The 16928-nt window shown below is 38.8% G+C and overlaps 2 protein-coding genes across 2 annotated transcripts; both read left to right on the top strand.

Annotated features, from left to right (window-relative positions):
• Positions 1–295: 295 nt before the first annotated feature.
• LOC103977860 (poly(A)-specific ribonuclease PARN) lies at positions 296–8124 on the top strand. Its single transcript, XM_009393506.3, has 7 exons — positions 296–752; positions 1327–1457; positions 1781–2109; positions 3446–3559; positions 5845–5968; positions 6045–6309; positions 7070–8124. Exons 1-7 carry the CDS (start codon positions 382–384, stop codon positions 7869–7871), a joined length of 2136 nt encoding a protein of 711 aa, XP_009391781.2. The 5' UTR covers positions 296–381; the 3' UTR covers positions 7872–8124.
• Positions 8125–12320: 4196 nt separating this feature from the next.
• On the top strand, positions 12321–16040 carry LOC135582940 (tRNA (guanine(9)-N1)-methyltransferase-like). The gene is made up of 3 exons (XM_065098852.1): positions 12321–12766; positions 13865–14224; positions 15438–16040. The coding sequence occupies exons 1-3, from the start codon at positions 12365–12367 to the stop codon at positions 15720–15722; spliced, it is 1047 nt and encodes a 348-aa protein (XP_064954924.1). The 5' UTR covers positions 12321–12364; the 3' UTR covers positions 15723–16040.
• Positions 16041–16928: the final 888 nt, after the last annotated feature.

Here is a 16928-nt window from a genome sequence, read left to right as displayed (position 1 = left end):
AAAATAAAAATAAAAATTTTCTCCCGAACATATGTGAATTTTTAAGATACACGTATTTGAGCTCAGTTTCTGTTCAGATTAGTTAGTGTATTGATGCACAAGTATTTCAGATTACGTATATTTATCATATGATAATTAATTTTTTTAATTAAAAAACCATAATTATTAGCCATATTTTGTTTGTCCGTTGCGTGCTGATGGCATCTCGGCCGTCCAAAACAAGAACTCTACATTAAGTTACGATCTTGGGACAGGAAGCCCCACTCGTGTCTCGAGTCGTTCCTTAAGCCGGCGTGTGAAGCATTTGTGCTGTAATAAGACGCGCAGCTTCTTCTCGACGTCCTCGTCGCGACTCTCGAATCATATGAGGCGGGATTGGATATGAGAAATCTACCGTTGTTTTGGGCCCGCTCCCAAACCCTAATCCTATGGCTGGTACCTGGCCTCCGCCGATTCTCGTCTGCCGCCAGCGGCGGCGGCGGCGCCGATGTGGCTGTGAAGAAGGTGACCAGATCCAACTTCGAGCCTGCGCTGGAGGACCTCCGTGCCCTTGTGCGGGAAGCGGACTTCGTCGCCGTCGACCTCGAGATGACCGGCGTGACGAGCGCCCCGTGGAGGGACTCCTTCGAGTTCGACCGCTCCGACGTCCGGTATCTCAAGCTGAAGGACTCAGCCGAGAAGTTTGCCGTGGTACAGTTCGGGGTCTGCCCCTTCCGGTGGGAGCCGTCCCGGGGCTCATTCGTCGCGTACCCGTGAGTTCCTCGAGCCCTCTCGGTTTTCCTTTTGCTTGTGTTGGGGTCTAATTGTGGTTTTCGTTGTTGTGTCGTTTTTTATTCCTAAGCAACTGAGAGTAGTTACAATAAATCTATTTATTTCTTATTTAGTTTAAACTGAAAGCTTTGCTTCAGTGTGAGCAGTCCTGGGTTGCGATTCTTGTCTTTTGGAAAATAGAGTTTATGTTTCCTACTAGCGGAGCTAATATGCAGCTCCTTATAAATTTGTTTGTTTGAATCAGAAGAGGAGTTTCAGGGCACAACCTCTTGTGGTTTCTTTCAGTGCTTCTTTTCCTGGTTGTCCAAATTGAATTTGTTTGTTTGATGTAACACTATCTATCTTGAGATGACCTCTTGCTTGAGGATTATGGGACATGTCTGGGCAGTGTCTCCAGAAGCATCATCTATTAAATTGGTGCTGAAAATTGATTAAGATCACGATGGCCCTTGTAATCGTTGTAGTGTTTACTGTGTTCTCTTGTGATTAGGGAATTTAACTATCGTCCACTGTTATATGTGATATGATGACTGGGCCTCTCATTTTACTTGGCAGACACAACTTCTATGTATTTCCGCGGAAAGAGCTTCCCGTTCATGGGCCATCGTATGAATTTCTCTGCCAGACAACGTCAATAGACTTCCTTGCTAAGTACCAATTTGACTTCAACACATGCATACGTGAAGGTGCTTTCTCAAATTGCAATCGTCTGCTTCCTGCTTTATGTGCAATGTTGTCTCGCTGGCATACCTGGCACCAGTAAAGAACATTTAATTACTATGCTCAATCATGTCATTATCTTATATTCCTTTGGAAGTATTCCTCGATACTGTATCATTTGAAAAAAGGCATGTGAACACCTACTTCTAGGTCCCAGAGGACCCTTATTTATGGTTTTCCATGCCTTTCTAGCAGGTTTACCAAGTTTCTGACTGATAGTTTTAGAATCTATCATTTGCAATACAGATTTTGGTGTTATTCATATATTTAAGCATTTGGGTAATCTCAGGAATATCTTATTTATCCAGAGCACAAGAAGCAGAAGCTCTAAAATATTTATCTTCAAAGTATCTTGATGGATTAGCTAATTCTTTCTGCAATTTGGAGGAGCATGTGGATATACCACTGGTGAGAACAGCTGACCTTTTTTTCTCAGAAAGGATGAAGACCAAATTTCAAGAATGGCGTGATGCTATATTAAAGGGTTCTGATAAAGGTTGTGTTAACAAAGAAAATGCTGACAGCAATGAAATGCAGTTTCAAACAGTTTTCTTTAAGATGCGTCCAGCGGTCTTCCTAAATGGATTTAGCTCCCACCAGCTGAACTTGATTCAATTGGTAATGACTTATCTTAATTTAGTACAATTTTTGTTTCATTAATGAATATGAAAAATGCACTAGTTAGATGAGGTGATTCAATTAAGATTAATGGTGAGAGAGGAAATAGAGTCGGATCTTGAAAACTTTAAATGAAATAACAAAAAAGAGACTTTCTGTCTCTTTGTTTGTGATAATGCTCTCAGCAGAGCTCAACACTGGACTCTATTGACCTAGCTAATCAATCCCAAATGATTGGGGAAACATTACATCTTGTTGTGGTTTTTAGTTGTTGCAATGAACATAAACAAAGGTGTCTGTTGTTCCATTTTGATCAATTTGTTTTCCATGTTGCATAGACATTTGGATTCAGCACTTGCATTTTCAAGAATTTGGAGTTCTCAATTGCCTTGGTACAAATGTTATCTTGCTGATTCTTGTATTGACTGTGAATGTTTTAGTTCTGCTTGGCTAGTTCAATTTGTTTGTTGAATGATTTATTGCAGGGGTGTCATTCAATTTTTAGATGCAAATGTGCAAATTCAGTTTTTGCATACTTTCAGGCTTTTCTTTTTTATATATTTTCTTGATTTGTTGATTTTTTAGATATCTTTTTTATTCTGATTCATGAAATTTAAGACCCCTGGAACTCATGAATGTAGAGAAATGATTATTTCTGGATGTGAAATTGAGTTGATTTTGTTGAATTTGTTCTGCACTTGGTAGTTTGGAATTGTTTATTGTTTTCACTTTTGTAGAATTGTGTCATTAAAATGTGTTTTGGATTTACATGCCTTCATGTTTCTTTAAATAATGGTCATGTGATTTTAGACAATGTTGAAAAGCTCATCATGTTGTTCCCCACATAATGAATTGTGTTTTAGAGTTTAACGAACTTAAAGCTCAGTGTTTTTGCCATTTGTTAAGTGTGTAAATTTTGAGGGAATGCAAAAGACATTTTCTTCCCTTTCCTTCTATGAATTGCAGCCTTAGTGTATATTTTATGACTACTGCAGTAGAAACATAGGAAAGAAGTATTGGTGCCTGTGTTTAGAACAAGTGGTAGCAGATCCTCCATCTATGTCAGGATTTCTAACTGGCTTGATGTGACCAACAGAACCAAGCATATTACTGATCCAAAAATTCACAGTTACTATAACCATAAATAACTTAGTTTAAACAAAAATGTGCGATGTTACTAAGATATCAAACAGTATCATTGTGTTAACTTGTGTCTGAATATTTTTGTGATATTCCCTTTTACCAAATATGGTTTTTCGTTTTCTTACAATAATAAATCAATATTAAGGCAGTTATCTTAAATCTAATTTTTAGAAATATGCATCATCTACTGCAGGTTGTGAGAAAGCACTTCAAAGACCTTGTATATGTTTGTGTTGTTGATGAAGACAACTCATGGCAAAGGAGAGTAGTTTATGTCGAGACAGAAGAAGATAAGGCATCATTTATGGTATGAAATTGATATATGTTTTATTTTTTGTTTCTGAAATTGTATCACTTATCTTCCAGTTTCTGATCAACATGGTTCTCAGTTCTCACTTCTCTTGTAAAGCTTTAAGATAAGCTTCATTGGTGATTCTGTCCTAAACATGGTTATAATTTTATGATAAGTATGATCGGTGATGTAAAGGTAAACTGACTGGGGAACCTGAGGGCAAGGGCTGGCTGAGCCAAGGGTATGAGGATTTGTTAGGCTTTGATGGTATAACAGCAGTGCCTCATCTTGATCTTATAGCATTGGCACTTGGTGTTGCAGATCATGGGAAGATATTTCAGTGGATTTGTTATTCATTTGTCTGGTTGTAAGATTTATTTTTTAGATTTAACTAGTCTGCAATACTTTCTTGGATTCATGATCATAGGAAGGGGTGAAGTCAGGAGTAGCTCCGAAGTTGACATTTAGTCACAGATTATAGGAATGTTTTCTATGAAATGAAGGGAATGAGTATGACTTATGATCATGTTATCGTTGACCAGTAAGTTAATAGGATGACTGAGATGTTTAGGAGAAAGATTAACTCATACATCCATTATAACATCTTTTATGTTGTAACTTAGTTCCTTGTCACCCTATTAATGTCAGTTGACCAAAAAAATCGTTCTTCAAGTTCCCTTAACCACAAAAACAAAGAGAAAGGCTCATCATGTATATAACTATGTAGATTCCATGACCAATTACTTCCCATTTCTTCTTGCTTCTTCCCAGGTAATACTTGATAGGTGGATTTAATAGAACTAGAACATTGTTCATGTGCATTGTGTATGCTGATCACTAATAGAAATGATTGAGCAGAGGAGCTAGCTATGGCAAGTTCTAAAGAGCAGTTAAATCTTGGACTGCTGACTATTTGGTCAGTATGCTTAGAAAATCATATATGTAAAGATTGGAACTTGAACATGTGGAGTAGGATCAACCTGCAATATGAAACATTACTAGGATTTGATATGAGGCATCTTCTGGATGACAATCTTGGTTATAATCAGCCTCTCTCTTGTCAAAGGTGAACCAGGTCTTATTTGCAAGTACAGCCCATCCTTGCTTCAAAAGAACAGACAAAACCTTTCTTTGGAAAGCCATCATGTTCTCTGAAGTGACTAATCATCCCCTTTAAAGCACTCAGAGGACTGCCCCGGTTGGCGTCTGACATGAGAGGTTAACATGTTCGTATTGTCCATGTCATGTTTGCAGTTCGTATTACATACCCACGCGTCTAGATACTCTTTAACGGTATTGGGTACGTCAATGTATATTAGGACTTTTGTATCAGTGGCACATTTATTTTAATATATTGCATATGTAGGATGTTTACATCATCTACTGAAGTTTCAAGATGTGTCTAGTATTGACATCTGTGTGTAAACTGGACTGTTGAGTTAATACTATGTATATGTGTTTGAAGTATTTACAATTTGCTACTCATATTAATTGTTGTTATACTTCTTGTAAAATATGTATGAAGATCGCAGATTTTTCTAAATTGTATAAAGTAAAAAGAAAGCACAATATATACACATATTCATTGTTTCAATCCACACTGTGTTTGCCCTATGTTTACCAGATTTGCCATGTCAATGTCTGTACTTAAAAGTTTGACCATATAGGAGAAAGTTTTTGTAATATTGCTTTCTTTAGTTTTCCATATTTTATCTGTCATGAAGAACTATCACTAGAGATGTTGGCAAGATAGTTTACCATTGTGAATGAATGAATCCAGAATATTATGATCGTCAAAAACTAAGTTTCATGTTCTAACCAATAATAATCTTTTAGTTTGGAGAATGTGTATCAGTTGACGTTTGTTTTAAGACAGTAGAGTTTTTCACTTTGGATAAAGATGTGGTTTTCTTCTTGGTTACCAAAAATCTTATGATTGTCAGAGGAGCCAAGGTTAAACAAACTAGAGCAAGATCCTTCCACTTGGAGATTGCTCTTTTGTGCCCTTGACCATGTTATAAAGATGATACAGAAGTTAGCTGCATACATTGACCCTCCCAGACCCCATATTGGCTGGAGCCTTGTGGACTGAGTATACCCTGCTATAAGATAGTACATACAATTTTTTTGAGTGAAGATGCATATTCTATAGACAATGGTTATATTGTTCTATCTACTGTAGAACTTAGAAAAAGAAGCTTGACTTTGCTCTGAGCTGAAATTGATTTCTTAGCTACAATCATAACTTATCATCAATCAATCAGTATGCTAAGTTTTGTATTTGTCTTTCCATGTAACAGAAAGAGGTCCAGCAAGATGTGATAAGAGTGGAAAAAAGAGTCGAGTCTGCAGTGGGATTTCGGCACGTTGTAGATCTTCTTGCATCAGATGGCAAATTGATTGTTGGTCACAATTGTCTTTTAGGTATATATTTTCTTATAGGTACTTTTGTACATGTTTCAATACCGCCTTAGTCAATTGTTTCTTTTGTATTTAACAGATTTAGCTCATATATACAGCAAATTTTTTGGTCCCCTACCTTCATCAATGATGGAATTCATATTAGCTGTTCACGAAAAGTTCCCATACATAATTGACACCAAGCACCTTTTGAATTCCAGCCAAGTAATTCAGTTTTTGATGAAAAGGAGTAGCAAGTCACTGTCTTCTGCTTTCTCTCTTTTGTGCCCAAAGGTTTCATCGGTTTCCCAGAATTCCACTTCCAGTACTTATGTGAGATTTGAGATTCAAGCAGATGAAACTGGGTATGTTTTCTTAATGCACTTTTAAGCCTTCTTTTTTTCTTTTGCTAAGGGTAAGTGACGAAGGCAGGATTCGAGCCCAGGACTTTGTGATATACTGAAAGTCTTTACCAGCTAGGCTAGCTAACAGTGAATGTTATAAGTTTTCCATGTATCTCCTTATACCTTATTCAATTTTATTTGTTTTTTCCTTGGACAAACCACAACCTTAATTAACTATGTTCATTTTTTAACTATTTTGGTTTAGTAAGTTCCTTGTTCCATTGTCTTAAAGTTCCACTGAAGATCAATATGAATCTAAAATTCCCACTGTATGTTTATGAGTAATGGTGATTTTCGTGTTACAGATCTACTGACTAAAGAATTTTTTTAACGTAAGATATTCCATACTTATCTATGAATGTTAATAATGGGTTTTTATGTCATTAAAGAGCAAAAGAAGTCATTTGTCATATAAATGCCTTTTTCAGGTAATGTATTAGTCTGCTGATCAGTTAAATTTGGCTGATGCTAATAAGACCAAATGAACACAAGACATTAGATCCAACTCTTTGGGAGGGAAAACCAAGCAGAACTGCTTAAAACCTTATGCACTGTAATGGATAATCTTCAACTTACCAAATAGCCATTTAGATTTCCCATTAATTCAACTGTATATTACAATCTACTCGTAATATAGCATATGCTTCCGTCACCAAGCAAGCTATTTACATGAAAAATAGAAACGGCCAATTTTGTCTTCTAATGGTGTTGTTTTGTCTAGGTCATCTTGCTTCAACTCTGGTGCAAAGCATGAAGCAGGTTATGATGCTTTTATGACTGGATGTGTGTTCGCTCAGGCCTGCTCTCATTTAGGCATCAAATTTGAAGTCCACACACCATTATATGATCTGGCTAGAAATGGTAAGATCAAGAACTACATCAATGTTTTATACCCCAGCTGGAATAGTGGAACTGTGCTTCATTTAAATACTGGTACTGAGAGTCCAGAATCAGGTTATAAGCGCAAGTATCCTGCAGTGATATTTGCAAATATTGTTCTTATCTGGGGATTTCCATCCAAATTCAAGCCAAAAGATCTGAAGGACTGCATCTGTAGAGTGTTTGGTCCAGATTCCATTACGTCAATCTTTTTCATAGATAGAACTGCTGCACTTATTCAATTTAGTAAGGAGGAATTTGTAAATGAAATTTTGGTTCTGAAGGATACATTAGAGAGAGTTAATGATCCGATATCAATGCTGCATCCTCTTTCAAAGTTATTGGAAGGTGGAAACACTCGTGCTGCCAATTATGACACTTACAGGGACATCTGTGCTGCTTCTGCATCAAAGGTTTTGTTTGCAGATCAGGCTGATTCTTTGGGCATTCACTGGAAAACTAAATTAGGGACTGGAAGTCAAGAGACCTGGGAAGCTAGTTGTAATGAAACAACCACAGAAGTTACTTCACTTGTAGAACATTCAAGTGGGGTGAGTGCGGACTCCGTAAGGCAATTTAAGCATCAAATTTCTTTTGTTGATATCTTGGATTCTCTCCATGTTAAAGGAATGACGAGTACATGAGATTAGTCAGTTCAGAGGTTGGTGGCAATGCCTCTCTGCAGAAATTCTGTATCGTTGTCAAGGGCATATTGAGCATTCAAGAGAAGCTTTGCCGGAAGTCACCCTTCTGCTCAAGAAATTGCTTTAGCCATTCTTTATTTTTATGGCACTTGTAAACTACAAATTTTTCCTATTGGATTTTTTTTTTCCCTTCACCGAGGTAGAGCTGTATCTTACAACTTTTTTAAGTTAAAGATTTATCATCAGCTGTTTAGATTTTTGGGCTAATTTTCTGTTGGACCGAGACAACTATTTCACTGACTGTTGATAGTATTCTTGTACTTGGAACTTCTGATAGCCTTTTTGTAGCAAGCGTGTATAGCTTGAACAAGCTTGGTAGGTCCTTGCTCTTCCTACACTGCTTGTTTAGGCCAATCTTGATGCACTGCTGTGTTGTCACAAGGAAAGCTTGACATTGGCTGATTTATATCAATATGTCTTATGTTATTATTTTTTAATTACTAGGAACTAATTATAGTATCTCTTATAATTAATTATATAATTAATTATCTTTAGTATTCTGATCTTTATAATTATTATAAAAAATTATACTATGATTCTTATATTTATGAAAGTAAAATATTTATTTATTTATTTTTCGTGCGAACAACTATTGACATAAATATTGCATGTGCTATCATATACATACAAAAAAATGACACTAAAATAAGATTAAAAAGATAATTTCATAAAAGATAATTTCATAAGTTATTTTGATCAATTCCTTTCACTTGTACTTTTGTTCATCGTTAGTAGTTATCCTCTTCGGCTTCTTAAGAAGGAAGCACAAGGCTTTGAACCTTGAAGAAGCGCTCCTCATGAGTGCATCACGTGGAATCTAGTCATCGTCCATGTCGTTGTCCTCCTCCATTAGCTTCATCTTGAGCATTGCAAGCTTCGTGGCGAGGCATTTCAATATGGAGATCCTTCAACTATCTTCTAATGGGGTGGTAGCGTTATGCAGTGGCAATAGTAGTAGCCATCATCACAATTACAACGGTGGGGCGAGTCCTAGTTCGGTGCCAATATGGCCATATTCATGTCCACTGGGGCTAGCACCCAGGTCACGTGCTCCAAATCCTCTATGCTGGCCCCCTCCATCCGTCGTAACAATTGTTGTCGTAATTGGCGAAGTTTGCATTGACGCTCGTCAACCCCCAACACCCACGGATGCAACTAATTTCGATGAGCTAGCCCTCGCTATGACTGGGGGCTTTCCTGATGATGAGGCCCTCATTGTTGGTTATAAGGTTGAGCATGGTGGCATGCCCAAGAGCCATTGGTTGTGGTGGGAGATACTTGCGTTGCTCAAGATCTGCTTTGAGATGGACGTCGTCTTTTGATATGCTAGAGAGGGCCCTTAAAGGTGGCATCCATCTCGAGCGGATCTTGAGCAGCGTGAGCGTCTCTCGCCATGGCCAGTAGCTCCTGAGTGTGCCATTGCGCTGGTGTTGCTACCCCATTAAATGATAGTTGGAGCATCTTCATATTGAAGTGCCATGCAACGAAGCTCGCAATCCTCAAGATGAAGCTCACGAAGGAGGACATCGACATGAACGATGATTTGATTCCGCACGATGTGCTCATAAGGAGCATTTTTTCAAGGTTCAAAGTCTTGTGCTCGCCTCCTAAGAAGCCAAAGAGGATAAATGCTAGCTATGAATAAAGTGCAAGCTAGAGTAATTAATCGAAATAATTTATAAAACTACTTTTTAATCTTATTTTAGTATATTTTTTTTTTACATCACTGTGATATTTTCGTCAATAGAATTGATAACATGAGAAAAAATAAGATTAAATATTTTATTTTCTAACCTAATATAATTTTTAAAAGTATAAAGATCAAAATACTAAAAATAATTAATTATAATAGGTAATATTTAATTAATCTGGCTCCAAAGTTTTTAGATCTGTTCTTGGTTTGTACACTCATAACACCTTCCATGGCGTCCGGACATATAACTGCATGTGTTCTCTGTCAGGGTTGGAACCTATTGAGTTAGTATGATATCTTTAATATAGGTTGATACATCTAACGTAATTAAAAAAATTAGTCTTAAAATAAAATAATATAAATATATTTTATTGTATCGACATGAAACTAAACATTTTGATAGTGACTTTGGTTGAATCGAACAATCTCAATATATCTCGTAAAAGATTAGATGTCGATTCTACGTCGGTTTTACATCAAAGCTCGTCAAAGTTGATCTAATCAGTCAGTCAGATCCGCAAGAGCATAGGATCATTCACCCATCCATCCATCCATCCATCCATCCATCCATCCAACGTCCAAAGATGAGCAGAGAGCTGAACTCCACTCATTGATGCTACTCTACCTAAGAAATTGACGAGGAGTCCATTCCATGCGTCTGACACAGAGCTTAACGAGGTAAACAAGACGACCAGAGGGGAAAGAGACAACGACGGTGAGACCGAGACGTGAGACTACTCTTCTTCGTGGAGTCGGAACGAGGCGGGTCAACGTCACTAACCCTCTAATTCCAGCCCACCATTTATGGTCCTCTTTCCTCTTCTTTCACCCCCTTCCACTTTAACGTCCCCTGCCACGGTGCTAAGCGTTACCGAGGGCCTGATGGCCCGCCTTTAAGACTGACAACTTGCAACCATGCGTAGCTACTTGGGGCAGAATCTCTTGTGCAGTGTTCCTCCGCAACTGGTCGATGCAGATGTCTTTGCATGGGTAACTCTGTAGGACCACATGGTTCTTCCTTCTACATAAGCGAGGCAGTGGGCCGGTTTCCTTCGCATTCCCGTTTCAGCAATCTCAGTAAATTGCCATCCTTTCTCTTTCTTGCTTTCTGGTTTCGATTGTGTTTGTTTGATCGATTCCGCTCGCTGTTCTCCTTCTTCGATCGATAGCTCGAGAAAATCTTGCTTTTATGATTGCACCATTATGCTGCCTTCGTCTAATGTTCTTTCTGATAGACGATCAGTCTTTTCTTTTCCTTTCTGTTGCTACTGATTATAACTATGCGTGTCTTTTTTTTTCTGTAGTAGTAGAAGTATATGATCCACACACAGGTACTTCATATGAGGATTAAAGCAACTGAGTTCATTCAAGATCATCATCCATCCATGGAACAAATCCTTTGCATAGCATGAATGATTACAGCATAGAGGAAAGTATACATCAATCTGTTCATGCACATCTCTTCCTCTGTTCCTTTGTAGTTCATTACATGCATTCTTTCCATGATTTCTTGTGCTGCTTCCTTCCTCTACACAGCACCAGACAATAAACTATTCTGTTGCAGCTATCGTTCAGTTGGCAGGATGCAGTGGAGTCCTAACGATGGATGTGATGATGACAGAAGAGAGAGAGCACAGCCCAACATTGGCGAAAGAATGGCGTTCGCTCTTGCTGGGAGTGTGCTCTCTCCTCTCTCTGTCATTACCGTCTTTAGGAGTTTCTTTACGCGGTCGTGCTTCCTCTTTAACCCACAGCTCGGCGATGCAACCCTGATCTCGCATCTTTCTCCTCGTTCACTGACCACCCGATCGAGGTACTCAAATCTCCTTGACATCTCACATTAAACACAGCTCATACCATCTTTTTTCTTTCTTTTCATGCAAAATCTTTTATTCTCAACGAATCATTCAGAATCTCATTTCTCACAGATCGGAAGACTCTTCATACGTGGATTCAGCAGCTCGGTTGTTCCTTGTGTCTTGAATCAGCGAGACGTCTGCGTGAGCGCACGGGTGAAGGACTTTGCGCATGAAGAAACAACACTACGAGTGTGGACTTGGCCTGTCGGTGTATTATTAGTTCTGTGATACATCTTGGCTTACGTTACTGACACACTTACCTTTTCTCTCTGCCTTCTTAGTATGTTCTTGAAACAAAGAACAAGATGGAGTCTTGGTATTTACATACAGATGAAACTAATAGCATCCCCTAATGTATGAAGCGAGTCATGGATTTTGTGCATGGCTTCATGTGAACATATATATATATATATATATTATAATATTAAAAGTTGGGATACAAATAACGGATTATGAATACAAATATCTTATAATAATATAAAAGACCCATCTTAAAAATGATTGAAATTAATGCAAAGTCACTTCTAAAACGTTAAGTTTGATAGAAATTTAATGGAATATTTTTGTTCACCCCAAAAAGGTTAGTTTCATACTTCAATCTATACCATGAATTTGGTCCCTAACATTTACCTAAAGAACAATGTCACTTTAAAAGATCCGAACACCGCCCTCAATAGAAAGCTCACTTATAGAAGATTGCTGACGAGTGGGCTTTTATCCAGTTTTGGGCCAAGTTTCCGGCCCAAATAGAAGGCTCAGTCATAAATACGTAGCATAGAGTTTCGTTATATACATATATCGGATTATATAATATGATACATGTTAGGTACCAGTGGCGACAACCCGCTTCGATTCGAAACCCTAAGCTCCGCGTCCGCCTAATGGACGAAGCCGGTGTAGAAGAGCGAAACGCGACTGCCGCCGCCCCGGACGCCGGCCCGACCCTCTCCAAGAGTGCGCGGAAGAAGCTGGCTAAGCAGCAGCGGCTGGAGGCGCGGAAGGCGGAGCGGAAGGCAGCGGAGAAGGAGCGGCGGCGGCGGGATGTGGAGCGACGCCGCCGAGAGTGGGAGGAGACGCTGGCGGCGGCCACCGAGGAGGAGCGGGCCCAGATGATCGGTTCACGAAGGGAGGCGCGGAGGGAGCGGGTGGAGCGGCGGGCGGAGGAGCGCGAGATGCGGGCCCTGCGGCTTCGGCGGGCCGCCGAGGTGGGTCCCAAGGTGGTCCTCGACCTCGAGTTCTCCGACCTCATGACGCCCAACGAGATCCACAGCCTCGTCCAGCAGGTGCCATTCATTCGTCCCCTTTCCATTAATTAGTTTGTAGTTATTCACTTTCCTCAATAAATGCAATTAGAGTTTATTTAGACTATTATTTGATGTTTGCCTCCTGTCAATGGCTCAAACTTTTTTTTAATTTAATTGTGAACAATATATAAATTGATTCTCACCTTATACTCATATAGCTTAAGATCTTGCATGCATAGCGGCGTAGTTAATATAGATGAGTGCTTCCCTGCATGCAGAATGATTGTTGTTAACAACATAACAACCTTGCGATCACACAATTGTCCTTCGTAGTCTCACGCTCATAATGATAATGTGATTATCCCGTTGCATCCAAGGCTTGAAGGCAACTTATTTATATAATAGCTTTCATAACCAGCTTTTCTTTTGGATGGTGCTTGTAAGCTTGTGCGAGATGCAACTAGGGTGGTTTGGTACATATATGATGTCATCCAAAGAAGCTTAGTTAGAATATGCTGGTTCAGTCATCATGGATGAAATCTTTGACATAAGTTTGCAGCAAATTCTTCAAAGGTCAACAGGACATTGATACTATCTTGTAGCAGTCAATATGGAAACTTGGATTGATACTACTTTGTGTTGTGAATTTTTTTCCTTCTATGTCAATAGTTTCTCATAGGTTTTCCATTTCAGTGAAAAGGTAAGACCAATTCATTTTGTGACGGTAGAGTTGGATACTGAATATTCGGGACGGCTTCTTGGTTTAGCCTATTTAACTCTTAATGCATATATGCTTGTTATAGACACCAGCCAAAATGTTTTTTCTTCTCCTGGGTTTGCGGGTAAACAAAGAGAGGTTTAATAGTGAAATAGGAACGATTAATACAATGATGACTTATTTTAAAAACCTATATGGCAAATAAAGTAAATGAACTAATTTCTAGACTCAAATAGCTACATGGTTGCGATTGGCAGGAACTATTGTGATACATTATCAAAGAGCCATCTTATTTGTAAATGCATTTTCTTCTTAAACTCATTCTGGTAACTGCATGACTGGAAGAAAAAAAGACACTGATGATTCTGTAGAAAATAATAGTTTTTAAACTTCAATTCTTTTGCTAATGGAAGTTACAGATTATGTATTGTTATGCAGTAAATGGGAGATGTGCATCTCCAGCTCATCTCTGGTTGACAGGATGTCAAGGAGAGTTAGATACCCACTTACAGAGACTTCCAGGATATGATAAATGGATCATCGAGAAGGAAAGCAGATCTTATATTGAAGCCTTTCAGGAGCAAAAGGACAATCTTGTCTATCTAACAGCTGATTCAGAAACTACATTAGAGGAGATTGATCAGAAGAAAATCTATATTATTGGTGGGTTAGTTGATCGGAACCGTTGGAAAGGGGTAACTATGAAAAAAGCAAATGAACAAGGGATTCACTCTGCAAAGTTGCCAATTGGAAACTACTTAAAGATGTCAAGCTCGCAGGTATGACTGGTTCATTTATGCAGGTACCATTTTTATTATGTAGATGTACATGTTCTTTAGACAAAACAAAATTTAATCATTCAGCCAGCAGCTGTCCTTGGACATGCAGAGCTGTCAATTAAGATTTTTACCATGATCCATAGAATCTTGAATATATTTATTTTGATTCCTGGGAATTGACTTGACTTCTGAGCCTATGAACAAAGCTAAAGTCTAACTAGTGTGATTTAATTGAGTTGTGAATCTCACATGCATCTACAATGTCACAATGACCCCTAGGACTTGGTCATTCACTGCTTAAGAACTGACATGCCACATATCCAAATATAGCCTCAAGTCTTGCTACAAAGCATACATCTTTTCTATTCACCTTCTAGTAAATCTCTAGCTTTATTTTGGTTTCTGTTTGCTTTAACAAGATTATCCTCTCTCCGGGCTCAGCTGCAGGGAATATATAAATTTATGACCCAAAAAGGTTGGAGCAAGAGAACAGGTTAAACCACTACCTTTTAAAGCATAATAAGTCACATAAAACCATGTAGACCTTGATGTAGATTTAAAAGCCTCATCAACTTCTTATAAGATGTAATATCTTTAATCATTTATGAGAAGAAGAGGACGACTTTTGTTAGGTCCTGTGATCTTTAAGCTTTCTCCTATTTAGCTTTGTTTTGCAGGATTTTTTTTTGTAAGTTCATATTAAGAGTCTTTTAGTCATTCATTTTAGCTACTCGAGCTTCGAAGTTTTGAATATTTGTTGCACATTCTTATTATTAGTTTTGTCAATAAATGTTATCCTCGCTTTGAAGTTATTACAGTTCTTACAACCAAATAGAATCTTTACTTTCAGGATGCTATCATATTAATCACTGTACAGATTAAGAAATAAGCTTTGGGCTTTACACATGTGACCGAGTCGATCTAAGCCTTTAAGGGAGCAGTTGACAACCCCCCAAAATAATGAAACCTATGTACAAGTATATGCCAGGGCCAGTACTTGTGACTTGTCTCCTATCTGTTAGATCCTTCCAGAGCTACCTGTTAGAGCACCTTGAAGTTGCTTGGGGTGCAGTAAGAGGCCATAGTGCTTTGTTAATCATGCCGAGTGCATCTATACATTTTGGACGAATGATGATACTGTTTAGATGACATTTAATTTTGCAGAATTCTGTGTCATGTGGAACATGATGGGTTGCTTCTATATGTTTCCCAGGTTCTTACAGTCAACCAAGTGTTTGAGATACTGCTGAAATTTATAGAAACAAAGGACTGGAAAGATGCATTCTTTCAGGTAATTCCCCAAAGAAAAAGAGGTGAACTTGAAGCTCAAACCTACGAAGGTGAAGATGATGAAACTTTAGCCACTGCAATAGGAAAATTAAGTGAAGATGAAGTGGAACTAGAATCTGCAGAAGAAGATGGTATTGTCTTAAAAAAACCACGTACTATCGAAGCCGAAGTTGCTGCAACAACAGATGGAGTTGATCAGCAGCAGTAAGTTTCAAAGGTGAGGGAAGACAGAAAAGCACCACGGAAGTCGCCAATGTTGTGAGAAGTAACCATCAAAAACACCACTTAGTGTTGTCTTCCAGTTTCCCAAGAACGTTTTTGTGTAGTTTGCAGGTTTCAGACATTGACCTTGTAATGCAGGATGCATTTCGGTCTATATGCTTCATCATATCTATTAGAAGAGTAGTTATCTTAAGAGTTGATTTGTTTTATTCGCTTTAATTAAAGGATAATCTTCAGGCATGGACCTTGACCTGGATAATTTTTAGTGTATACTTGATCTGTCATTTACTTGACATTTAATTTATCATGTTGTAGATAGATAATTGGAGAAGTACAACAGCTCATTAATTTTCTTGTGCTCAGCATCATAATAAATGCATGATGAACCAAACCTGCTACCTGTAGATTACACTGCATATGAACCCTTGCAGCATCTCTCTTCATACTTGTAGAGATTTCAAGAAAAAACAAGAAAAGGAGGGAAAAAGCTCCACAAAATTTTCATCGAAGTTGGGAAATGAAAGGAGAATTAGCTGCTGGTGATTAAGATTTTTCGTCCATCAACCACAAAAGGTGCCGTAGGACAGCTGTTGTTCCATGTGTCAGATTGCATGCATACATGACACCGTCACTCGAATGAATGCACATTGATAGCTGCAATCGTGTGGAAAATGCATCAGCTGCATACTTAAAACCAGTTACATCTTGCATCTTTTTCCAACAGTTCTTCTTCTTCCACCTCTTCTCCTCGTTGCTGCCTTGCCATGGATAGGAAGGCAATCTTCTCTCTGCCTGCAGTCAGCTTCATCTTGGTGCTTGAGCTGTTGGTTGCCAGCATCAGCCATGCAGAGTCTTGGGAGTACACCCCTCCACCTGCATGTTCCAACTGCACACCATGTGGCACTTGTTATTCCAGCTCTCCTCCACCTGCTTATATAAAGTATTTAGCACCACCGCCGCCGCCGCCGCCGCCTCCTGCTCGGTCTGAGTGCCCGCCGACGACAGTTGTCCAGTGCTGCCAGATTCCTCCTCCGCCTCAGCCTTCTTCTTACCTGCCCTACTATAATTACTCAGCCTCACCTCCACTGAGGTTGTCCGGTCAAGTCTCAGGTTCTCTTTTGGTCACCGTCGTTCTGCTCTGTTTCTTCCAAAGCTATTAAACCTGGTATTGCTGACCAACCACACTGGAGTT

This window comes from Musa acuminata, chromosome BXJ2-3 (assembly GCF_036884655.1).
Source record: "Musa acuminata AAA Group cultivar baxijiao chromosome BXJ2-3, Cavendish_Baxijiao_AAA, whole genome shotgun sequence".
Taxonomy (NCBI): domain Eukaryota; kingdom Viridiplantae; phylum Streptophyta; class Magnoliopsida; order Zingiberales; family Musaceae; genus Musa; species Musa acuminata.
This window is presented reverse-complemented; position numbering and strand designations above follow the sequence as displayed.